The 25,575-nt window shown below is 38.4% G+C and overlaps 1 protein-coding gene across 16 annotated transcripts; it reads right to left on the bottom strand.

The window, feature by feature from the left end:
* Window positions 1–689: 689 nt before the first annotated feature.
* Window positions 690–23,704, bottom strand: LOC106909632 (alpha-1,3-mannosyl-glycoprotein 2-beta-N-acetylglucosaminyltransferase-like). 16 transcript variants are annotated; one of them, XM_088010002.1, is made up of 12 exons: window positions 23,626–23,704; window positions 23,156–23,353; window positions 21,255–21,355; window positions 17,650–17,771; window positions 17,493–17,558; window positions 16,096–16,129; window positions 14,808–14,889; window positions 12,081–14,356; window positions 9,145–11,901; window positions 8,617–8,948; window positions 3,641–4,825; window positions 690–3,206 (listed from the first exon to the last, which is right to left on the bottom strand). In XM_088010002.1, the coding sequence occupies exons 11-12, from the start codon at window positions 4,478–4,480 to the stop codon at window positions 2,505–2,507; spliced, it is 1,542 nt and encodes a 513-aa protein (XP_087866128.1). In that variant the 5' UTR covers window positions 4,481–4,825; window positions 8,617–8,948; window positions 9,145–11,901; window positions 12,081–14,356; window positions 14,808–14,889; window positions 16,096–16,129; window positions 17,493–17,558; window positions 17,650–17,771; window positions 21,255–21,355; window positions 23,156–23,353; window positions 23,626–23,704; the 3' UTR covers window positions 690–2,504. The 16 variants fall into 16 exon arrangements, with proteins under 16 accessions (XP_087866128.1, XP_087866125.1, XP_087866127.1 ...); XM_088009999.1 differs by lacking the exons at window positions 16,096–16,129; window positions 17,650–17,771 and having other exon boundaries at window positions 12,081–12,179; window positions 12,306–14,356; XM_088010001.1 differs by lacking the exon at window positions 17,650–17,771.
* Window positions 23,705–25,575: the final 1,871 nt, after the last annotated feature.

The following is a 25,575-nucleotide window of genomic DNA, read 5'->3' on the forward strand; positions in this document are numbered from 1 at the left end:
CATTATGATTTAAAATGAGTAAATACAGTAAACACAGTTTGATAATAAATGGCTCCATCCAACTACTAACCACGAGTTATCAAACCACTGATAAAAAAAAAGAGCAATCTAGACAACTTACTGCTTCAAAATTACAGGCCGATTTCCAACCTCCCATTCATCAGCAAAATTATTGAAAAAGCTGTTTTAATAGTTAAGTAACTCCCTAACAGTAACCAACCACTTTGACGTCTTTCAGTCTTGTTTTCATACTCACCACAGCACAGAGACTGCCCTTGTCAAAGTGTTCAATGATATCCATGTAAATACAGAATGTGGAAGAACCACAGTGCTGGTTCAGTTGGACCTCAGTGCAACTTTTGACACTGTCAACCATGACATATTACTGAATCGACTGAATCTCCAACCCAGTACTCAACTGGTTCGAATCTTACATAAAGAACTGAGATTTCTTTGTTTTAATAAGAAACTTCTCATTAAAGCGGACAGAAGTCACCTGACAAAAGTCATCTTGTGGTGACTTTTGTTTGGGGTACCACAAAGCTCAATCCTAGGACCTCTATTGTTTAATTTAAATCAGTCTGATCTTTTGTTTTTTTTTTCATTGTGACAATATATGACTGACAAGAACAGAACATTAAGTTCAGTAATATTAATTAGATGAGACTTCTTCAGTAAGTACACAAATATCAAAATATTTGATTTAATTTATTCTGTAATAAAGTTATAAACAGTTCCGGCAGTGGTTTTTCACATCACCGTACAGAAATGGTATTCTAATAACCCAAAGTTAATTACAGTACAGTGATAACAATCTCCCATTTGCTGCAGGACAAACATAACATTTGTTGGATTTACATGGAACCTAAAACAGCAAAAAGAAGAGTTTAGATGTCATTGTTAAAATTCATCCTATTCCAGGGCCTCAGGATGTACATCATCTGATCCAACTTGGTTCAGTCTCATTTGCAGTTTTAAAAACTTAATTCAGGACATCCACTAAAAATCTTATTTCCAGCACCTCATTTAATTTATTCATCCAGTGACACACTCCTGATGTAATATGGTATTTAATTTCAACAACTAATTCCTAATTATCCATCTCAATGGTCTGAAATAGATTATCACTGCACCAAGAACATCCTTCGATTTGCTGCTGGTCAAGTAAAATACATAAACAAACCACCCAAAAACAATCCTTGTAATTTTTATGGCATAAGTATCCATTCCAGTCGTTCTCAACACTACTGCTTAGGTTACCGCATTAGTAAACTTCATGTTTTTAAGTTTCCCAGCTCCAACACAAAAGAAGTTTGTCATCAGATCTAAAGAAGTCTCCTAATCCATCACCAATTAAAATCATGCTTGTTGAAGCAGGGAAACATTTGATAAACGTTTGGGAGTTTGTGCTAAGAATCAGGGCTGATTCTCAGGGGCAGACAAGACCTCTGGTCCTGGATCTTCCAGATCTGTTCCTGCTTCAACATACCTGATCTGAATGAAGGGGTTATTAGCAGTCTCCTGTAGAAACTGATAACAGGCTGAGACAATGTCCATTTGAAAAATAGGTCTTCAGATTTGGAACTACTCACTAGCTCAATAAGTGAATGTGTAGGCCTAAAATAGGATTAGATACTTTATATTACAGTGTTGTTTTCATATTGGAATCTGAGCAAATTAACACAATTTTGGTCAGACATGTTAAAGACTATGCCTTTGTGTTTTCAATAGTCACATTTTAAAGTACTGCTTGCCTCCTGTACAGAATTCCAGAAGAGTGCAATGTAGGCCTGTTGACTATTTTTAGTCCCAATTTACTGCTGCTAGATGTGATTAGTGTTACTGCTTCTTTAGCACATTCTTTTATATCTGGATACAAGTTGTGTAAACTAGTGGACTTCAAAAGGAAAAACAGCTTTGCTCAACATTGATTTTTTTTTTGCATAATCTAAAATCTTGCTGACTTATTCCATTTGATTTTAGATAAAACATTTTTTTTTACAATTATAGTTAGTGTCAAGGACTCCTGAAGTAACTGAGTTTGAATTGGATAATTTTTTCAAAAGAAAAAACAAAGAAAATACAAGTCATTTCAGATATTCTCCTTTTTCAAATGCTGACCTTTGAGTTTACCTCTTGTGTCTCTTTCCACATCAAGGATTGATGCACTGACATCAAGAAAGTCAGGGCATCAAGGATGCCTGACTTCTACCTTCTATCTGCAACTACTGCAAATAATATTGGTAAGTCCTGCTGATGTTCTCATTTAGAACTGAACACAAGAACATGGTCCAAAAAGCAAGGCACATGGCCAGTAAGTGTTTTTAAACCGTTTTAGTTTTTTTTCCCCTAAAGGTTTTCCCTTATTGAAAAAGGGTCACCACAACCTTATTCCATTGATGAGCAGTCCCATTTGTGTTGCGTTGCCCTCAATGTGTCAAATATTCTTTGGTCTCAGAGAGCATTAGTCTTTAGCAAAATTTACTGTACACTTTGGGTGACTCTCAGCTCCAGCTGATGTCATACTGCGTCCAGCCCTCCGGTGGGGCTAAGAAGACCCTTCGGCCACGATGTAAGAAGCTGACTACGCCTCTGTAACCTGTGCGAGGAACTCCAGATTTTAAGTCATCCATCACCCCCAAATTTCTAGCAAAGACTTTAAAACTATCTCTGCTGGAGTACTGCACCCTGTACGGTTCAGGTCCTTTTAAATTACCCCCATGCTGAAGATCTTCAATCTTCACCAATGTGGCACTATAAACCTCTTGAACAAAGATTTCATCATACTTCTCCTTTAGCAAAAAAGACAAATCCTGTTTGGTGAAAGGCACAAACTCAGTGTTTAGCCTAATATAGCGCAGGTATTGGTCAAAGAATTGACCTAAACTGACACCTTTCCTGCCAAAGGTAATAGTCCGGGAGATTTCCGGTCTTATACAGGAGCGGTTTTTGCGCTGTTCAGGTTGACGCATCCAGTCATCCCAGAAGGCTGAAGGCCATTTTGGTTCTAGTTCATTCCATAACTCCTTCAGCAACATCCAGCCCAGACCAGGAAAGAAGTCTGTTCTGTAAAGGAGCTCAGCTTTCGAAGGATCAACCAAAGCGTCTCTGCCATTATCATTCCAAGCAGAAACACACCATAGGGTGGGGTCAGAGCGTAAAATGGGATACAGGGCCCGGAAATATTCAAAAAAGTCTGGTGCCACCTGAATAGGAGAAGAGATACACATCAGCTTTTTCAGTTTAGGAATGCTGTGCAAACAGATAAATATAACCAGCAAAGGCGTCTGTTTAACCTCAATAATTCTAAAGTAGCACTAGTTCTTCTTTTACAGTCAGTTAAATTCTGAGACTTTTTTCAATGATCATAATTACTATGGCATTACCTTTATATTTGTATTAGTTAGGTACACTTCAACTATGTGGGCCATTGTCAGTAACTCCCAAATAATCCAAATAATAAAGGCATTGCTTGGGCTTCAATTCGGTCGGTAACATTAAAGTTAAACAGAAGTAGCTTGGAGTATTTTTCCCCAGCAGTGCCTGTGCAGCATGTGTAAGTTGCAGAGTTTAATCACTCAAACATAATGTCTACTGTACCACACCTGTAGGTTATGAGAAAATATGTCAAAAAGCTCACCTCCAAGTCATCCTCGACTATGACCACTGTAGACTGGGAAAAGGTGTTGAAAACTTGGTTGAGTGCCCATCGATAATGTCTGGCAATTTTGTAGTAGCCCTGGAATTTCCTGTGCTCTGGCCTGACCTTGATGTCAGCAAGGTCTGGCTGTTTTATATGCATCACTTGCTCTCCATATGAACCAATCACACGAGCTGTGTCTGCATGGCCGCAGTCTTGACTAACAATGATTGGATATAGTTCTGTAGAAGGACGGTACGATATGAGTCGGTCAAGGCTCCGCTTCACTGTGACTCTGTCACAAGCAATAACCAGGATAGGAATAATGAATTCTGGGCTGGGAATGGGAGTTGTCACTTTAATGTTTCTGATTTTCTCACGAGGCTCTTCTAAAGGTAAGCTTGGTGCTACCTTATGAACAGGCCTCTGTGTATTAGTTTGGTCCCCAGCATCCACACTGTTTCTGAGAGGTCTTAGAGTTTTCTGAGGCTGCTGTTGGTCACCTGCTTCTTTGATATTAGAACCAGTTTCCCTTTTCCCAAGATCCTTCTGCCGAGCCCACACTTCTCTGTGAATTTCAATCTGCTTCAGTAGCTTTTTCTGGGTATCAAGATGAACTTCAACTTCTTCTGCCAGGCGAATCATCTCTTCTGCAAGGTTGACTTGGCTCATTTTACCCCTTCCAGCACCCCACTCCTCTTTTCCCCCTGGTTCGACTCCTCCACCATCTCCAAGTCGGCCAATGGGAGGTCGACCCCAAAGATAAAGCAGAAGCAACACATTCCAGGCAACAAACAGGAAAGCACCACATAATATGAAAGAACTTTTTTTGCGAACCATGGCCTACAAACCAGACAAAATGAATGATGCTGCTAGGGAATCTCTGATAACAGAATGGAAGTTCAACAACCCAAGGTTACAATACTATACAAACAGGGATAATATTTCTGCTCACATGGTTTTCATTTCATTCTTTTTTATTATTTGTCAGGAGTGTATCAGGAGGACAGAAGGCCAAGTTAAAACAAACTTGCATGATGTTTCTCTGGAGTTCCTGCAATCCATGAAATCCTGAAGAACTCATTGAATGAGAGGTAAAATAACTCGGCTTTCAGAAAAAGGGAAGGTGGGCTCACTTAGGTTGAAGAAATGTCAAAAAGTAGAGGTTATCTGCTCCCCATCATCCTGAAAGACAGAACAGGAAGATTGCAGTTCATATCACGTTTTAATGGTTGACAATAACAGATCACAAAAAACAGTAACTGGATCTCACTTGTATCCTTTTGTTTTTATGATCCAATCAGTAACTATGATGTTTTTTAATGTTCTCAGAGAATTCACACATACGTGGGAAGAACATGCAAACTCTAAGCACTCTAAGAGTCCTGGCTGGTTGAAATGCTGGACCAAATGTTCAATCTAATGATTGAACAGCTAATGATTGGTTCACCAGATTCCCTCACAGTGGAAGCCAAACTCATGTCTTGCAAATAATATCAACTAGTCATTCAACTGTACAAAACTGAATACTTAATATGGATGTCTTTTTCTTTTAATGATTAGGCATTAGTGGCCTTCATTTGTCAGTAATTTCAGAAGAAAAAGGACAAGGATAGAGTAAATGAAGCAATATGCTTGTGGTTGAGAATCGAATATTCTTTCCTTGTGCACCAGTTCCTCATGCAGCAAAAACGTTCCAGAACATGATGCTGCCACTGCCTCCACTCAAAAAAAAAGACATTCTCATATTTAAATAATAAAATAAGAAAGAAAATACAAGAGATTGCTTTTATTCCCCATTAGAGACACAATAAAAACATACCAGAAACAGTGACGTGCGGTGAGGCACTGACTTATGACTTAGACACCATGCATGTTATTGAACGTACGTAAATTTCGCGCAGCATACAATGCTGGAGGGCAAAAAGACTAATCATTTACATGTCATCCATAGCCGCGTTAACTCAGTAAAACTTAGAAATGAAGGTATTGTGGTGCTAATGTTACGCATGGTTAAAAAAATGGCCACCTGTGATGACGTCATAAAAGAGCGTCAGGCTCAGGTAGTCCAGGTGACGTTGATTGCTATGTGGATGCCCATGCTGAGAGTTTGGTGATTCCGAATAAACTAATCACGATGATACAGTTTGACTCAGCGCACTCTTTCAATAACACGACAGGTATTAATTTCATGCTATGATCCACAGCAAAGTTATCTCTATTCGCCAAGCTACGCAGACTCGTTGCCATAGTAATTGACAACAATGCCACTTCATGTTTTAGATTTTAACGACAAAAAAAACATTCAAGAATTTTGCACACAGAACAGAACATTTAGTCTGTACTAGTACGTTTTAGGCTTTAATGTTTAATTAATAAATAACTACTGTGGTAGATTAGCTACCGCTTCTACTTTACTGAATTATGTAGACATACAAACTGAAGCCCACAAAACGCACATTTCATTAAAAAACTAAACAAAAACATCTTATTGCTGTCTTACCTTTACGTATCAATGAAAACTATGCACCGCTAATTCTGCACAAAAAAAATCCGTTCATCCAAAGCCAAGTCTATCCTCGGCATGTCTTTTCTACTCCGTTTGAGATTCAAACTGTCTCGAAGCAAAACTTTCAGCTCCGGTGTTGGTCTTCCTTTAGTTATTATCTCCTGCTTCAACTGAAAATCCACTTTAGAAAACTATTTAAGTGTAGAAATGTAGTCTTTCATGTTGACGTTGGAAGAGAAGAGAAAACAAATTGCTGAACTTTACGTATGGCTAGCTCACTGTGTCTTACTCTGCAGTTGTGCAGTCACAATATCTGGGATCATGAGCGCCCCCTGCCATGAGGCAAGAGAACTGCCTGCCTCTCCTGGAGTCTGTTCTCTGCCGTTTCTGATCGCTCCTCCGCACACAAAACACGAAACGCACAGCTGGTGACAAAAAAACACTGTACATTATAAACATAAGCTAAATTATGGTAAATCAGACCATATATTAAATGTTTTTTAGCCATTTTATTACCGGCGTACAGACAGGACGAACTTGCTCTCATAGAGCGGCAGCTAGTGCAGTTAGAGGTTGCGCAATCCCAGGTGAGGCTCAGTTCGCTGCTGCCTCACCAGCTTTGCTTCCAAGCATTTTAATGGGAAAATGCGAAAATCCAGCGATTTTGAAGAAAAAATCATCAGAATTGCTTAAGCTACGTAAAAATAGATACTTTATAGTACAAACCACAGGGTGAAAATGGCAATATAAATGATTTTATATTATTTTTCCATGTCGATAGGTGAGGCTCTGCCTCACCTGCCTCCCCTGACCGCACGTCACTGTCCAGAACTGATAATCTGTTGTACCGCTTCAGGATTTTATTGTCCGAATTAATGATGATTAATAGTCTGCCTTGGCCAGTGCAGTCCTCCTGCTTAATACAGATTCATCACAGAATCCCCGTTTCATTTCTGCTTTCTCGTTAGCCCACTGGAGCCATACTTTCTTTTTTCAAAGTGTTTTTCCTTCTTTAGCTCATCAATCACAAACATTGTTGCTCCTGTTTCCACCCTTATGGCTTTCATTTCTTGTTGCACATTTTTTGACATGATAGCACACTTGGTTTATTTGGAGGTCACCCTTAACATTCTTTCAATTTTGTTTGTACTTCTCCAAGTTTTACAACCAGCTAATTAATACCACAAAGAATTTTCCTTTTTGAAAGTAGTTTTACAATTCTGTTATTTCAACAAATAGCTCCCTGCTATGTGCTATTAACAGTTGTGAAATTTGAAGATTCCTCACCCCCCCCCCCCCCAAAATTAGAAAGTTGAGCTTTAAATAACAGTTTATAAGAACAGAGTCTATGCAACACTGAACACTGACCAGTAGATTATTAAATCAAGCCCCACCCTTAAATTATCACTGAAAATATTTGGCTAAAATAACTTTAAGACATGGCACAATAGACTTTCTAACTTTACATAACATCCCAGACGTACAAATCAAAAGGTTTTTTATGTGATAATGTTGACGAGCAATGGCACAATTTTTCTTAAAACTGATTTTTCCTTTTGTAGCACACCTCCAGCAGGAAGAATCAAAACAAAGCATGTAGAACAGTCCTGACTCAAATCTGTTTTTACCTAAAATGATGCAAGATAGATTTAAGTGAGTGGAGGAACAGGTTAGACTGACTACCACAGAAAGCCTCTCAGCATTAGAAACACCTAAACCTATTACTGCTGACAAATATAGGACAGCAATAATCTTGGACAGACGGACGTTCAACAAGAATAATCACTGTAATCAGAATATGACATCTCTCTGTGTCTTGCTTCTGTGATAGGACCAATTAAATTATCTGTGCTCTAGTAAACCATCATCCAACAGTATCATTGTCACTTCCATTCAACCACAACTTATTTTCTGTAGAAACATTTAACAATTCAGAGTTTGATCTGTTAAACATGACGATTTTCCCCAAATTCACATGAATTACATGATTAACCAGTCCTTTTTTTTATTTTACATTTTTGTTGTAACAGAAATATATGTATCCGGACATGCAAAGAGAAACTTATGCTTAAACAGTCTGATGAAAGTTGCTCTTTTCTACTTTTTCACGGAGAAATAATCGAGTAAATAATTTATATCTAATGTAACAAAAAGCGTCTATAAAAACTGACGGACCAGAGAGTAGATTTCTCTTACATCTCTCCATACATTACAGTTGACTGCATGTTGCTTAGACCCATCCATGTCTAATTTATTAACACAAATTGCCAAATTGAATCGTTGGGTGAAAATCAGTCTAAAACCACATGTAGCAAAGAAAAACTTTGTTTAGCAATGAGCATCTGAGCAATTTGAAGGCAAAACCACGTCAAAACCTCTTAAGGTGAGCAGGAACTAATGCGTATAATAAAAGCGCTAAGCGAACGAAGACGTCAAGTTTACGGCTACGAAATAATAGCTAGCATACCTGAAGTCTGTAGGACAGCTCTCTCCTGATGCTAATACAGCTCCACACAAAACAGAAGACAACCGTGAACGGGGTAGGATCATTACTCCTCACTCAAACTGTACCAGCTGACACTGTTGTTCTCCAGTCCGCTCCTCCCTCCTTCAGACAACAACGTGGACCTGACCCGTTGGATCTCACAGCTGAGTTCCAGCTAGTTGCTAACAGTCCTGGGTGATTAGTACTGACGGCCGACGTTGCTCATTTTCCCTGCTCCATTTATGTACCTTTACTCTGAGCAGCGCATCCGCTTGCTATGTTAGCCTCAAATATAGCTCCTCTGAGGCACTAATCTGAAAGAGAACTAGGATTATCACATAGTTCAGTCAAACACACATTGACTGCAGCACTCTTTTCAGCAGGTATGTCAGGATAGTCAAACATCTGCTGTGAGCTTGATAAGTAGCACTGAAAAGAGAAGCAGAATTTTCTTCCATTCCAAACCTGTTCAAGCTGAAGACATGAATGCAGTAAACTAATCCCACTTACATCTGGCTTGTTAGAGGGGATTCTGGAGCTCGACCTAAGGCTCATCCAGCTGAAACACCAAGAAGCTAGCTGTTTAGCGAGCTAACAATGAGTCGAGCCGCCCCTTCCCAACGTCTGCCTTCCAATCACACCATATATCTGTACGTTGTCACGGAAGCTTTCAGGTCACTCGCACCTTCACAGCCCAACATCATTATTGCTCAGGGTTCCTGGTTCCTCTTCCCAGAACTGTTGCTGCTAGTGTCTGCTCAGGGACTGACGATCCACTGATACTGTGTTTTAAATCCAAAAAGAACGCAATGCAACAATTTAGATATATTAAAGAAAATGTTTCCCGTTGCCTTTTGCACCGGTTCCTTTGCTTTTCTATCCTAATGCTCTTTCACAGGCGCCTGTCGCTGATGTATGGTGACAGCATCTTCCAGTTCTTACTAGCCGAAACTACACTTCCGGATTGATGACCGGTTAATACCGAATTCAACCGAGTAGTTCCGAATGGATGAATCCTTTAAAAAAAAAAAAACAAGAAAAAAAAACAGCCAAAGCAAGCAAACAAACAAACAAACAAACAAACAAACAAAAAAAACTCACAAAGTTAAACACTGACATAACACATCCTAGAACTCGAACATTCTCAATGGAAAAACTTTATCAACAGTGGAATTGATTGTGAACAAAAAATATCAATGTAAATCATAAATTATTACACCAGGGAGATCTGGATTCATACTCTATATAAAAGTGGAAAATAACATGATTCAATGTTACGGAATAGTCCTCAAGACAAGTCTAAATGAGGCTCAGTAGTGTGTGTGGCCTCCATGTGTCTCTATAACCTCCCGACAATGCCTGGGCACGCTCCTGAATAAGATGGCAGCTGTTCGGGCGGATCTCTTCCCAGATCTGGATTAGAGCATCAGTTAGGTCCTGGACAGTCTGTGGTGTAATGTGGCGTTGGTGGATGGACCGAAACATGATGTCCCAGATGTGCTCAATTGGATTCAGGTCTGGGGAACAGGAAGACCAGTTCATAACATCAATGCCCTCATCTTACAGGAACTGCTGACACACTTCAGCTACATGAGGCCTAGCACTGTCATGCATAAGAACAAACCCAGGGCCCATTGCATCAGCATATGGTCTCACAATGGGTCTGAGGATGTCACCTGGTACCTTATGGCAGTCATGGCACCTCTGACTAACACACAGAGAGCTGTGCAGCCATCCAAAGAAATGCCTCCCCACACCATGACTGACCCACCACCAAACCGGTCATGCTGGAGGATGTTGCAGGCAGCATAATGTTCTCCATGGTGACTGCAGACTGTCACATGTGCACAGTGTGAACCTGCTTTCATCTGTGAAGAGCAGGGTGCCAATGGCGAATCTGCCAATTTTGTTGCTCACTAGTGTTGGAAAATAAATTTAAAATATGCTAGTTTTTAAACTTGATCATATGTTCAAAATATTAGATAAAATTAAAAGCGTTTTAAAATAAGAAAATTTGGTTCCAAATTGCCTCCATGGTCTAATCGGCATAATCTCATTTGTAGAATAGTTCTATTAAAACATAATGCAATAAGTTTAATTAAAATAATTTAGTTGGTAGTTCTCAATAATTTAAAACACAGCTAGCCTCTCTGTGATCTGATCAAGCATCTGAAGGGGGTTGAAACTCTCTTTTGTGTGTTTAACCTTTGGCTGGTCTGGATAAGTTTTATCAGCTGGTTAAACAATCTGGTCCTGTTGCCAGAGTAGAGCTTCCTCTCAGGACAGGGTCATAAAAAAAACATCACCCCACTCAAAAGAAAATAACGCTTCTTTGATCTTAAAAAAACAGGCTTTTACTGGAACATGGTCAACCATATTTAAATGAACTTAGCCAAGGACAGTCCCCTAATTTGAATACAGCAGAGAAGAAAAACACGCCCTTCCTTTAAAAGTTTAGGAACCGAACCTTTAGTTTAGATCGCTCCAGGATTATCAGAGATGAGGTCTCTGGGGAATGGTGCATCTGTGAGATCCTTCCCTGTATTTTGTAATGGTCTAATTATCAGTGTGTAAGGTAAATATGTTCTTGTTTCTGGTTTGTGGCTTTTATGATGAATTGTGTGAACTGTAGGAATTTGATTGTTAAATAAACTATAATTGTACGTTGAATAGAAACCGTTGTCTATGATACTGTTGATACAAGTGACAACTTCATGAACTTGGGCTGATTCAGAGGAAAACCAAATGAGCAGACATTTTTTTAAGTATAAATCCTCTGAATTTAACACTAGCAAACACCATTCGTCTTGCACGGTGTTGGACTGTAAGCACAGGCCCTATATACCACCATCACAGAGTCTGTTTCTGACAGTTTGAGTACAAACATGCACAACATTTTGTAGGGCCCTGGCAGTGGACCTCCTGTTCCTCGTTGCACAAAGGACAAGGTAGCGGTCTGCAGCTGGAAGCCCTCCTACGGAATCTCTCCACATCTCTTGGCGTATTGGCCTGTCTCCTGGCATCTAATCCATGCTCTGGACACTGTGTTGAGAGACGCAGCAAATCTTCTCACCACCGCTTGCATTGATGTTCCGTCTTGGATTAGTTCTACTACCTGAGCAACTTCAGTGGGCTGTAAAAAAAAACGCCTCATGATGCCTTTATGCGTGAGAGCACTGACAAAATGAAAATGAGACTAAAAGTTCAACCAGAAAGGATGAGAACAGAGAAATGGTCTTTGGTCACTCGCAAAATCACTCTTGAAACCTGAAAGAAATAATAATGTTCCTTTTCACGGTCTTAGTCAATGACAAATGAACTGCATGTCAAAAATCTTTTAAATTTGGAAAACTGGGTTTGAAGTTATTATGAAACATCCAGTTGAAACCATAAAACTGAGGCAAAATAAAGACAGAGAAAAACGTCTGATATAAAGAGTTTCTAACCTCTTTGTCAGAGATTGCAGACTGAAGAGCACAGCTCTAGTTGACCAAACCCTCTGAGCGGTGTCTGACAAAAGCCTCAGTTACAGCTCTGCTAAAACCCTGAAATCATACAAAAATAAGACAGTGAAATATGTTGTATTTGTCAGTATCTACTGAAACCATATACAAATACAAATTTCTGTAGTAAATGGGCTTGCTGCTTCCCACACAAGGAAGAACAAATACCTCTTAGTAAGTTGACTGAAAAAAATCCCAGAGAGCTGATCAACCCTGTCCACGACACAGCAACTGAATCAATTGAATTGAAGTCAGCAAGAGCTTCAGAAAATATTTGCATTTACAGTAAAAATCAGTATTTGCTGTTAGTAGGAAGAAAAAAACTGTTGATGAAAATAGTCTGTCAACAATGATAGAGACTGGGTTCCCTCATTAAATCCAGCCATCATCTTCCACTTATCCAGGATCTAGTCTCAGACAGCAGTCTAAGCAGAAGCCCAGACTTCCCTCTTCCCAGCTCCTCCAGGGGAACCGCAAGACGTTCCCCAGTCCAGCAGAAAAACATAGTCCCTCCAGTGTGTCCTGGGTCTTCTTTTGATTTTCCTCCTGGTGGAACACCTTACCAGGGTGGCGTCCATCCTAACCAGATGTTGAGCCACCTTAACTGGCTCCTCTCTGAATGGAGAAGCAGTGGCTTTACTCTTAGTCCCTCCCGAATGACAGAGCTTCTCACCCTATCTTTAGGAGAGAGTCCAGACACCCTATGGAGAAAATTCCTTTCAGGCGCTAGCATCCATAATCCCATTCTTTTGGTCATTACCTTCGGGTAGTGACCAAAAGAACCCTCATCTATAGTCACGCTTTGGCGTGACTATAGATGAGGGTAGGAACATAGATTGGCCAGTAAAACAAGAGCTAAGTTGAAAGGATTACCATGACACAACAATATAGGGACTGCATCACAGCTTTTTTTGTGAAGGTTTTTTTTTTTTTCTTGCAACCTCACACTCTGGATTGTAGGGATAGAGTGACTCATGACTTTTTTTTCCCTCACCTCCTCATAATGCCAAGTTTTCTTTTTCTGATTTAATGAAAGGGGCAGTGCTTCTGACAGCTGTGGCCCCAGGCATCTGTCTTTCCTGTTTTTGTTTTGTGATTCTGTCTTCTTTGGATGGGTGGTACTGAAATTAAATTTTGTTATGCTTCTGTACAATAACAATAACAAGTATTGTGATTCTTCTGTTTTCTGCTGTATGATATTGTTATATGGTGCAATGTTTTCTGAACATTAAAAAAATCAATATTGTCAAAAATGTGAATTTGTTTTCAATTAATTTAACTGTTTAAAAAAAGGTTAAATAACTATGTACATCTATATAGCCACTATGTTGTAACTGTAGGAGACGGATAATATGTGAAAAGATGGAGTTCCTATACCTCCTCCCAGTGCTACTATTGATGTCTGAAGAAATGCACTACTCTGAAAAGAAAAATCAACAAGTGGTGTTTTTCTGTAGTTAGCAGTGGAAGGAAACAGAGAACTTTGATTTTTTTCAGAGATCGTCTCATACTGTCACAAGAAAGTAACAATTTTAACAAATGGCTGGTTCTTTACTATGGATCCCATGGTAAAGACCGAAGAGGAAACATGGATTCCCCTTCCCATGGGTTCAGCACTTGTGGGAGGAGACAAAGGGGTGCAGTCTACCTTGGTGGTCTCATCCTTGGTTGCAGAAGGTGCTTCCTGGGACATGGAATGCTACCTCTCTGATGCACCAAACAGATGTTTGGTGCATACTAGATCTGAATGGTGGTGTGAAAGCGGTGCCATAAAGTGATTCTGTGATCCTTCTGAGGGAATTGGATGTCTATGTGGGCAACGACTGATGTACATGGAAGTGTGAGATCAGAAAGAACAGCCTACCTGAACTGAATCTAAGTTGTGTCTTTATAATGGACGTCTATGTCAATGTTGTTTGTCATGGGATGTCAATAATTAATATTATGGTTCATGGCTTAGTAGCAGGCTACCATAAGCCAAAGGTTGATGACTAATATTACAATATCATGAGACCCGTAGAATTACGTCTTGGACAAAGAGTGTAGAGACAGAGTTGTCAACTCTAGGTAGTATATTTTGATATGGGAGGAATTCAGAGAGGCTGTGAAGAGAGATGTTTGGTTGGCCTCAAGGAAGTTCTGGAAAATCTTTTGGCAAATCAGGAAGTGGAAACTTGGGACTTGTAAGCTTTGTGTGGTTTTGGGGGGAGACTGCAGACCTGGAAGAAAAGACATTGCCATTTGCTGAAAGGACTACTTTGAGATTCTTCAGTTTTTACACTTTTGTGACATTGTGGAATCTGTAATATGTGGTTTAGTATGAATTATGTAAAATTGTAATTATTTCACAACATGGGATGAGCCACATAACCCATATGCTAAAACTGACAAATAAATGTTCTTGAAGTCCAATGATTAAAATTGCAGTGTGCAAGATTTCATTTAAACCACTCTGTCCTAATACAGAGAACAGTATCACACAGACCTGTAACAATAAAATGCAAGTGTGTTTGTTGAGTTTGTAGAATATATCTATTTGTAGCCAATTAAATAGTATGACACCTATTTAATTGGTATCATACTATTTCATTACAGATATTTTGACAGTACAGGCTCTTACTATAAAAAATAGTATCACATGGTAGGAATATATGTCATTAAAAGCCTCACTGGATCCATAGTGAAACAGGCTCTGCTCCAGTCCAGAGAGGCCCCAAGCCTCCTCAGCTGGTGATAAATCTCTTCTCCTTTCCTGAGACATTGGAAAAGAGGTCAGGGGGACAGAAGCAAACACTGAGCACATCATTCAACCAAACTGGGTAACACTTTATTTGAAGGGGTGGCAACAAAGGTGACACAACACCTGCCATGAACATGAAGCAGTCTTCATAAATGTTTATGACTGTTGTCATTAACTGTCATTCAGTAAATAATGACACTTTAATGCAAAGTTGAAATTGTTTAAAATGTCTTTATCACAACTTGACACTAACCAAGAAATCATATGTCCTATATATATTATGACATGCAGTAATTATCAAACTTTAAAAAGTTATGTAGCTTTATGTGTTAATGTTAAATTACTGTGTCATTTGTTGTCAGTCTTGACTTTCTTCATCTAATTAATCCTACAGTATTCCAGCAAGGTGTCTTACAAAGCGCTTATGAACTTTGCATTTGAAACATGACATTATTTAAGGCTGTCTCGCCATCTCCACCAGACAGAGGCAGCAGTGCACCAACTTGCATGTAGTCTGCCAAAAATATGCAATAGTCTTTATGGCCCTCAGTCTGACCCTGAGATCTGACAGGGCCAGACAGAAAGGTCAGGAACTGCCTGATCTAGATTTGGATTCACTGGCTCTGACCCTGGCCTGTCTGACTGTGAAAAAGCCGATCCCTCAATAAACACCAGTTCTGAACTCACTGCTCCAGTCCCTGCGTCCATTTATACCTGAACCGTGTCAGACATAGGAGTTAGATCCTCATACACTTTGTTATTACAGCTGTATGACATCCTGACTTAACAGTTAACCAGTCAGACCATCATCAAGGAACAGGAAGACAATTTTTGAACGGGGAGTGTTTTGCAGCTTATGTTAGGGCCAGCAATGCAAACAAAATAAAATATCTGGGTTTATCTGAGTTCATCTGAAGCAGAGCCTCAAAGTTCTCCTTTGTCTCACTGCAAACATCAGCAAAGAGTTGACCACAGTTGCTGCACGTTCACGCTACGCTCACATTAGCGAGGAACAAACTATGTAATGGAAAAGCTCACTACCTGGGGTAAAACCGAATCAGATATTAAAAAGTGCCTTTAATTATAATAGTCATAAACATTCATGAAGACTTCATGTTTATGACAGTGTAATGTCAAACTTATACACACCCCTTCAAAGTAACTGTTACCCCAAATTGGTTTGAATAAATATCAAAAATATCAAAAAGTAAAATTTACTAATTTTTCCATTTCCAGACTTCCTGTAAGAATTCTTCTCCAGAAAAGACAAAAAACAAAGACATAGCAAACATGGTCATGGCTTATAATATGATGAGTTAATATGTCAAGCCAAATTATGAAATGTGTGCAGATCAGCACTGGCCGAACTTCTTTCTAGAATTTTGCAGGGAGTCATCAGGTCTCAGAGCTTTGCCAGTGGGAATATTTTCCCAGGCATCATGGGGTTCTGTTGTTGTTTAAGGAAACCCTGAACCATTAACTGCTATCAATTCATTTTAGAAAAATATACTTTATGTTCAAATTTCACCTGTGTCAGAAGCAGAGGGGTCAAAGTTGTTTTAGTCAAGATTTTGTTGAAATCTATAGAAATACAACATTTTCAGGGCCCTGCACTGATTTAACATTGTTGCCCAGTGGTAGTCAAAATTATTATTACATTTTCCTTTATTCTTTTTCAAGTGATTTATAAAAAAAAAACTGTTTTCTTGTAGTTTTATTTCAATTGCCTCGTTATTGTTTTCATAGTAATTGTGTCTCACACGATGAATATTCCTGCCTCCTAGACAGCACAAGGAGGGATATAGAGGTAACAATTTATTTCAAAGAATATTGTCTCAACAGAAATCTCGGGAAAATCATACAACCTTTCACCTATTGGACAAACTGAAGTACACCAAGAGATCTCATAACAGGGACATAATGTTCCAATTTAAAGCACATAAACAACTTCAATAACTTCTATAAGTTTGTCTTAGGGTGCCAAGACATTTCTAAGGCTTTGACTCAATCAAAACACAATGTAATGCTTTATCCAAAATTGGAGAAAATATGGAACATTTCTGACCTTTCCTAGATGTGTCCAGGATACCACATATAAGTATTAGTTGCTTTTGTAAATATCATCATATTTATGTTTACATTCTATACATTTGTTGTTGGATTTTATCTCAATGTACATGTTCAGTGACAAATTCTAATTCTATTCTTAAAATCACCTGACAAACTCCATGCGACAACTGCTAAGACACGGAAAGTCTCCAGGTTGCAGACAAACAGTCTTGCTTCTACTAGCACTACTGCCACTTCAATATTTGAAATTTCCTCCATTTTCTCAGCCTTAGAGTCTACTTCTTGTTACAGATTGGATGGAGTGGAGACTACAGACTGTACTAGTAGCGTGGCGTCTTAAGGAACATGAGCAAAGCCTACATTTACAGTCAAAAAAGACAAAAACAACTCTTCATTTTTTAAAAACACCAAAATTATCTATAAAATGATGTCAGTCTTTGTCATAAATCTCGGTGTAAGTTAATTTTCAGTCCATCGCCCAGGCCTATGCCATAGGAAAAAAAAAAAAAAAAAAAAAGAGAAAGAAGAAGACAAAGTTGTCATACCTGAGTTGCAATTCCACCATGGTCACATCCAGGCACCCACAAAACTCTGTGACCTGCAACCTTCTCCTAGCAAATGACAAAATGAAAACTTTTCAAAAATATTTTTGACTAAATGTTAAGCATCAGATTGTTAATGAAACCTGTTTTTGACTGTTACCATAGAATCAGAGCGTCATGTACAGCTACAGTTAGAGCATGGCCCAGATGAAGAGTACCTGTCACGTTTGGCGGAAGAATACATAAAGAAAATGTCTGATCCACACGATGAGGCAGTCTCTCCTGACCAATTTGAATACATCATAGATAAAATTAATAACAAAGATGAATGAATGTATTAACAGGCAGAAATCCAAAACTCCAAATAAACTCATGAAACAGGGCTGGACAAAAATGATGGCACCCCTGAAAAAAATGTGACCAAAGCGACATGTTAAATCAAGGCATGGCCACGAATTAGTGGGTTTTTATTTCATTAACCGAGGGGTACCAACAATTTTGTCCGTGTGTATGCTCAAACCAAAACCTACGTTTGCACCTAAACTGTCACAATATCATTTAGACAGACTTGTAGTGTAAAGAAACTACAAAAATCTCAAGTTTAATCATGCTTGTCTATAACCATTGGGCTTGCAAAGTGCTGCATAAAATTGTTTTTGTCATAAACAAGGAGTGAGTGTGAAAATGTGTTCAGTAACATGCCAAATATAAAACAGGCGTCCTTGTGAGTGTTATATGTAGGATTTTTTTTTTCAAACAGAGGTCATCCAATATTGACTCATACTTTGCCTGTCTGGCCAATATTTGGAAGGAAAATCAGATTTGCTGAAAAGAAAAAAAAGTAACTTATCAGAAAGTATTTTAATATGTTTATGAGGTATCTGGATTGTTCTTGGTGGGACTGAGCTTTTATTTTTCAAAGTATCTTCAGCAAATACAGGTGCTGGTCATAAAATTAGAATATTGTGATAAAGTTCATTATTTTCCATAATGTCATGATAAAAATTAAATTGTCATATATTTTAGATTCATTGCACACCAACTGAAATATTTCAGGTCTTTTATTGTTTTAATTTTGATGATTTTGGCAAACAGCTCATGAAAACCCAAAATCCCTGTCTCAAAAAATTAGAATATTATGAAAAGGTTCTCTGAACGAGCAATAAAAATAATCATCTGAATCAACAAAGTAACTCTAAACACCTGAAAAAGATTCCTGAGGCCTTTAAAAACTCCCAGCCTGGTTCGTTACTCAAAACCGCAATCATGGGTCAGACTGCTGACCTGACTGCTGTCCAGAAGGCCATCACTGACATCCTCAAGCAAGAGGGTGAGAAACGGAAAGAAATTTCTGAACGAATCGGCTGTTTGCAGAGTGTTATATCAAGGCACCTCAGTGGGAAGTCAGTAGGAAGGAAAAAGTGTGGCAGAAAACGCTGCACAACGAGAAGAGGTGACCGGACCCTGAGGAAGATTGTGGAGAAGGGCCGATTCCAGACCTTGGGGGAAGCAGTGGACTGAGTCTGGAGTAGAAACATCCAGAGCCACTGTGCACAGGCGTGTGCAGGAAATGGGCTACAGGTGCCGCATTCCCCAGGTCAAAGGTCAAGCCACTTTTGAACCAGAAACAGCGGCAGAAGCGCCTGACCTGGGCTACAGAGAAGCAGCACTTTGGACCACTGTTGTTCAGTGGTCCAAAGTACTTTTTTCGGATGAAAGCAAACTTTGCATGTCATTCGGAAATCAAAGTGCCAGACTCTGGAGGAAGACTGGGGAGAAGGAAATGCCAAAATGCCAGAAGTCCAGTGTCAAGTACCCACAGTCAGTGATGGTCTGGGTGCCATGTCAGCTGCTGGTGTTGGTCCACTGGGTTTTATCAAGGGCAGGATCAATGCAGCAGCTATCAGAAGATTTTGGAGCACTTCATGCTTCCATCTGCTGAAAAGTTTTATGGAGATGAAAATTTAATTTGGTCTGGAATTGACCCTTCTCCACAATCTTCCTCAGGGTCCGGTCACCTCTTCTCGTTGTGCAGCGTTTTCTGCCACACTTTTTCCTTCCTACTGACTTCCCACTGAGGTGCCTTGATATAACACTCTGCAAACAGCCGATTCGTTCAGAAATTTCTTTCCGTTTCTCACCCTCTTGCTTGAGGATGTCAGTGATGGCCTTCTGGACAGCAGTCAGGTCAGCAGTCTGACCCATGATTGCGGTTTTGAGTAACGAACCAGGCTGGGAGTTTTTAAAGGCCTCAGGAATCTTTTTCAGGTGTTTAGAGTTACTTTGTTGATTCAGATGATTATTTTTATTGCTCGTTCAGAGAACCTTTTCATAATATTCTAATTTTTTGAGACAGGGATTTTGGGTTTTCATGAGCTGTTTGCCAAAATCATCAAAATTAAAACAATAAAAGACCTGAAATATTTCAGTTGGTGTGCAATGAATCTAAAATATATGACAATTTAATTTTTATCATGACATTATGGAAAATAATGAACTTTATCACAATATTCTAATTTTATGACCAGCACCTGTATATGACATGGACTTGTGTTTTTACTTACTCTTCCCAAAACCCCTTTTTTGTTGTTGTTGTTGTTGTTGTTCAAGTCTATTTGATCATGGTCACATAACATCAATGTGTACTGGCGGGACTATTAAGGAAATGGTGTTTTTCAATTAAAATAAACTGCGGTCTGACAGTAAATACAACCCTTAATTCACAAGATAAGTTACTAAGTAAGGCATTGCTTGACGTTACTTCACTACATGAAAAATTAAATTACACATGCATTTTCTAAATACCCAGTCACAGTTAATAATACTTCTGATAATTATTTTGTTATACAATAGAATTTTAACTTCTAACTGAAAAAAGTTTGAAGATGCTGTGAGCATAGATCAAAAATTGGTGCAATCTTGTACTGTACTTGGGCTTGCTTAGATATATAATTATTTTATATCCTATTAGCCATTTGTATCCCTTTCTTTGTTGGACATGTTAATAGCAAATTTGAACATTTACAAAGATACAGTAGAAACTAGAAGTTACACTAGATAAAAAGACACATTTTTTTCAAACTGATGTAAAATCGGAATAAACTTATCTGTTTAAATCAATTAAGATTACCATTTTTTTAAATCTATTTGTTAAATTCCAGAATAATGTGGGAAAGAATTTTTCAAGGCGATTTGTATTACCTTCTTTAAAGTTAAAAGTTTATATACACTTCAGTAGTATTTGGATATCCTTCCACAAGCTTCTCACAATAGTTGGCAGGGATTTTGGTCCATTCCTCCTTGCTGGCACATGTCTTTTCAGATTAAAAAAAAGATCTCTCTCATTATCTGCCATTGTCCAAGTAGAAAAATTTTTTGGTAATCCGACTTAAGTTAAAACAGGAAAAAATTATTCTAATTTCACATCACAGTGTGAAAAAAATGCAGACTTGTCTTTCTATATTGTGTATGTAAACGTCTGGTTTCAAGTTCAGAGGGTACAATATAACAACGTATAAGGTTGTCTGTCTTTTGTTTCATCGCGACAGGACCACAATCTATCAAAAAAAGATATACAACTGCAAACCAACTGATTGCATACAGGTAAGCTTACACAACAGGTTGCCTCACCACACATGTCCAACAATTTTTCCTTTTATTGTGCACATGAAAAATTGTACAGAAATTATGTTTCTCGTCCAAAAGTCATCATTTTACTTAACTAAATCAATATTTTTTCCAAAGAAATATGTTAAGATTTCTCACATGTTGGTCAGGATTGAAAAATCCCTCTTTCTCCCACCACTGATACCAGAAGGACTCCACATAATCTTGACTGTATGAAGATGGGAAAGGGAAGCTATTATCTGAAAACAAGCACATAAATTCCCAAATAACTGAACAAATTACTACATAAATCAATACCCTGTGTGCATAAAGTCACCTTTCTTTGTCCCAGCAGGTGTTTGAGCTGTGTGTGCTATTTTCTGTTTTTCACTGCAGTTTAATGTTTGACCTCCAACTTTCTGAAACCAAAAACATGTATTCAGCAGCTCCTGTTCCTTCTGAAATAAATGTCATATTTTGATAGCAATCATGTATCCATCAAGTCATGCATGAGAAGTTCAAGACAGGAGGGCTAGTTCCCTTGTCAACTGGCCCTTGCCTTAGATAGATGAATAGATAGATTTATAGATAGATTCGGACAAAGGGGCTGCACAGTGGCACAGTTGGTAGCACTGTTGCCTTGCAGCAAGAAGGTTGTGGGTTTGAATCCTGGCCTGGGGTCTTTCTGCATGGAGTCTGCATGTTCTCCCTGTGCATGTGTGGGTTCTCTCTGGGTTCTCCGCCTTCCTCCCACAGTCAACACTGTCAGGTTAACTGGTTTCTCTAAATTGTCCCTAGGTGTGAGTGTGTGTGCATGGTTGTTTGTCCTGTCTGTCTCTGTGTTGCCCTGCGATAGACTGGTGACCTGTCAAGGTTGGATCCCGCCTCTCGCCTGGAATGTTAGCTGGAGATAGGCACCAGCAACCCTCCTGACCCTAATAAGGACAAGGGTGTATAGAAAATGGATGGATGGATGGATGGATTCACAGAAAGCACGGATATCTTGCTCTAATCACTATCAAGTGAAAATGCTTTTATAAAGTAGTTTTAGTTTATTTTTCTGGTCTGTATGTATGCAAGTTTTGCAATAACACAATGCTACAAAGGAATGAAGCCACCAATGACATTTGAGAAGCAACTGTATTTTGAAAAGGGGTATAAAGCAATTTCTTGACAATTTGAAGTCTATCGTTTTACACCTAGAAAGAAAATAATTAAGACTGTGGCCATACTTCCCACGAGTGTCCCAGATACTGCTAGGTAGTGGCACTTTTGATTTCTTCTAATCTATGTTTTTTAATTTATGTGTGGGGCACACCTGGCTCTCATTGCCATTCATTACACCTGCCTTAAGTGAATAATTTAACCTTCAGCGAAGGTTAAATTTACTGAAGCCAATAGTTTTTCAGTTGCAGCATTGTTGAAGCTTGCTGAGTTAAAATAAAGTCGAGTCATCTTGATTCCTGAATCCTCCCTACCTGGTGCCTTCTGCATTTTGGATCCTGCTCTCAATATCCATTACATGACTAAGATTTTAGATTCAGAATACTTTAATAACTCCAATGGACAAATCATCAGTGAACTAAAAGTCCATACATACACCTCTAACAAGCATCTCTTAACTAGAGAGTAGCTATCTCTGTACAGCTACCTCATATTAGTGCCACTAAGGGTGCTTCCACAAACTGCTAAATCATTGGGACGCAACTTGTCTATTAGCATTGACAAAATTTAATCTGTTGTGCATTTTATGCACTTAAAGTTAGTTTTCTGACTATTTAAAATTTTGATAGACCAGATATTTATATTTCATCCCATGAAATATACTTTAAAGTCTTTGCTTTTTAGTATGATTGTAAGCTTCTTCCTTTGTATTTTGATATTTCCCCAATAAAATTGTACCTGAAAAAGGTCGTTTTTACTGAGTTGATTGATTTGAAAAATTTAATGTTTGTCTTATTAACCTTGATATCTGGTCTCTTGTTTTGTTGATTGTTCATTTGGTAGATAATAATAATGTTGCAGAAGTTCAGTCTGTGTGCTTAGTATACTCGGCTTACATTATGTTGAGCTGACAGAATAGTCTTTTCCCGTCCTTGCCTGCGTCTGCGTTTTTGGACTTGTGGCCGGGGCTGAGCAGAAGGGACAGGGCGGGAAGGTTCTGGGGACTTGCTGGACCACTGTTTGGTGGCCGTCTTCGCTACCAAGACGTCCTTTGGACAATGACCTATAGTCCACATCCTCAGCTACGAAACACCCTAGAAATGAAAAATATAAAGGCACAACCTAATTAATTCTAACGTAAGTTTCATTGTTTAGAGTTTAGGATTTTTAGTTAATATACACGGAATTAAGGTCACATATTTAACTTCGTGAATGCATGTATTTTCAAAGTATACTATTTAACTTAGCTGACTTATTTTAATACCCCTTCAACCTCCTTAAAAAACGTCTGAAATAGTAGAGCTAAATATAAATCAATATCATAAGGCTTCTTCTTCAAACTTTCAATTGCAAATGTAATAAATACCCTCAAACTCTGTCAGTTCACGCCACTGGATTCAGATTGACCGGCTGCTTTAACCTAACGGACTGAAAGGAAGTCCGTCAGTTAATATCTTCCGCAGCTTCCGCCGCAAACAGGAACCATAGACAGGAACTGCCATTATTATTATTATTATTATTATTATTATTATTATTATTATTATTATTGCTTCTTTATTTGTTTCAGTAAAAAACAACTACACATAATTGTTAACATATCACAAAATTTGGCAAGGGGAGCATAAATTAAAACATAGGAAGAAGAAAATAACAGTCACAATATTCTTGCACAAAGAAAATAACAGTACAAATTGTGGCATATGTGCCAGAGTGTCTCATGTTAAACTAAATTAAAACAATAAATTGTCCAAAATTCCAAGTTGGGTGTAAACCCATATAATTGTTAACTCTTGAAAATAAAATTGAAGAATGTAATTCCAAACATAATTCATGGCTCCAAATAAACCTATTTTAAGAACAACTTACCCATCAAAAATGGAAAATTTGTCGAGATTAGTATATTCAACTTGTAGCATTGCTGTCTCAAATAGATTAATTACAACTATCAATCAAATGAACATGAACTTTATTTGGAGAAACAGAGCACACTACCTAAGGAAAGGTTACATGGTCAAAGAAAGTATAGATAGTGGTCTGAAAGTAATTGACTTCGAGAGCCTTATCAGAACTCTTAGGATTAAAAAATTCTCAATTATTTTGGTATTGTGTCCCCAATTATATATTTAACAAATAAATATAGAGTTTTGTTAAATGACTTCATAAGCTGCTAGCTGATTTCAGTATACATACATTACCCATTCAACTATCAGAGTTCCATAAACAAGTGTCACTATACTAGAAAATGCTCCATGTATATAAATACTTGCCACACTCCACTGTCATATGGAATAATAGATTCATACTACTTCGCAATAAGTCATTATTTTACAAAAAATGGATGGAAAAGAACATTTGGTCTTTTTCATCCATCAAGCATACACTTAATGGATGATTGGATTGTTGCATGTTAAAATATGAACAATTCTGCAAAATATAAATTATTGACCCCCAAAAGTTGAATTTACCAGATTGTTTAACAATTTATTATTGAGATTAGAAATATAATGCAGGGGTGTCCAAAGTCGGTCCTGCAGGTTTTAGTTTTCTCCCTGGTTTAACGCATCTGGATCAAATGATGGCTCGTTAGAAGCCTAAGAAGAACATTGACCTGCTGGAGAGAACTAAAACGTGCAGGATGCCGGCCCTCGAGGACCGACTTTGGGCACCCCTGTATTAATGGAATATCATTCACTGACCAAAAATTCAATAACTACACAATTAGAAGCTGTCTAAACAAAACTTTATTCCCTGGGAAAATAAAATAAAAATAACATTCTTATTATAATAACTGCGATGGAATAGCGACCTGTCCAGGGTGACCCTGCCTCTCGCCCGGTGACAGCTGGAGATAGGCACCATCACCCTTCCTGACCCTAATGGGATAAGGGTGTAATAAAATGGTGGATGGATGGATGGATGGATGGATGGATGGATGGATGGATGGATGGATGGATGGATGGATGGATGGATGGAACATTTATTGCAAACTTGAAACAAAAAATCAATTGAAAGGTTAAGAACTCCATATTTGAAACTCCCCATACAACTAAAGGCTAACGAAAAACACTTTAAATTTTTAAATGCAATTCACCCCTCTAAAGAGCTACTAAGAAGTTGTCTTAGTAGCTCTTTGACAATAAATGCGTATTCTGTGAAAGTGACATTGAAACGATAGACCATGTCTTCTATGAGTGCTGTGGTGGAAAACTACTATAAGTTAACATCTGCTGATCATGTTATATGAAATGCTTGTGAACTCTCACCAAAAAATCTATTTGGGTTACATGAACAAGGTTGAAAGTTGTTTCCCACATCT

Source organism: Poecilia mexicana, unplaced genomic scaffold (assembly GCF_051168715.1).
Source record: "Poecilia mexicana isolate PSO_F unplaced genomic scaffold, ASM5116871v1 scaffold_11, whole genome shotgun sequence".
NCBI classification, from domain to species: Eukaryota; Metazoa; Chordata; class Actinopteri; order Cyprinodontiformes; family Poeciliidae; genus Poecilia; species Poecilia mexicana.

Excerpts from the sequence above, each read along its gene's own strand:
- LOC106909632 (XM_088010004.1), bottom strand. The coding sequence starts at position 4,480 with ATGGTTCGCAAAAAAAGTTCTTTCATATTATGTGGTGCTTTCCTGTTT. Across the intron at positions 3,207-3,640 it reads TAGTCGAGGATGACTTGGAG|GTGGCACCAGACTTTTTTGA; the intron begins GTGAGCTTTTTG and ends TCTCCTATTCAG.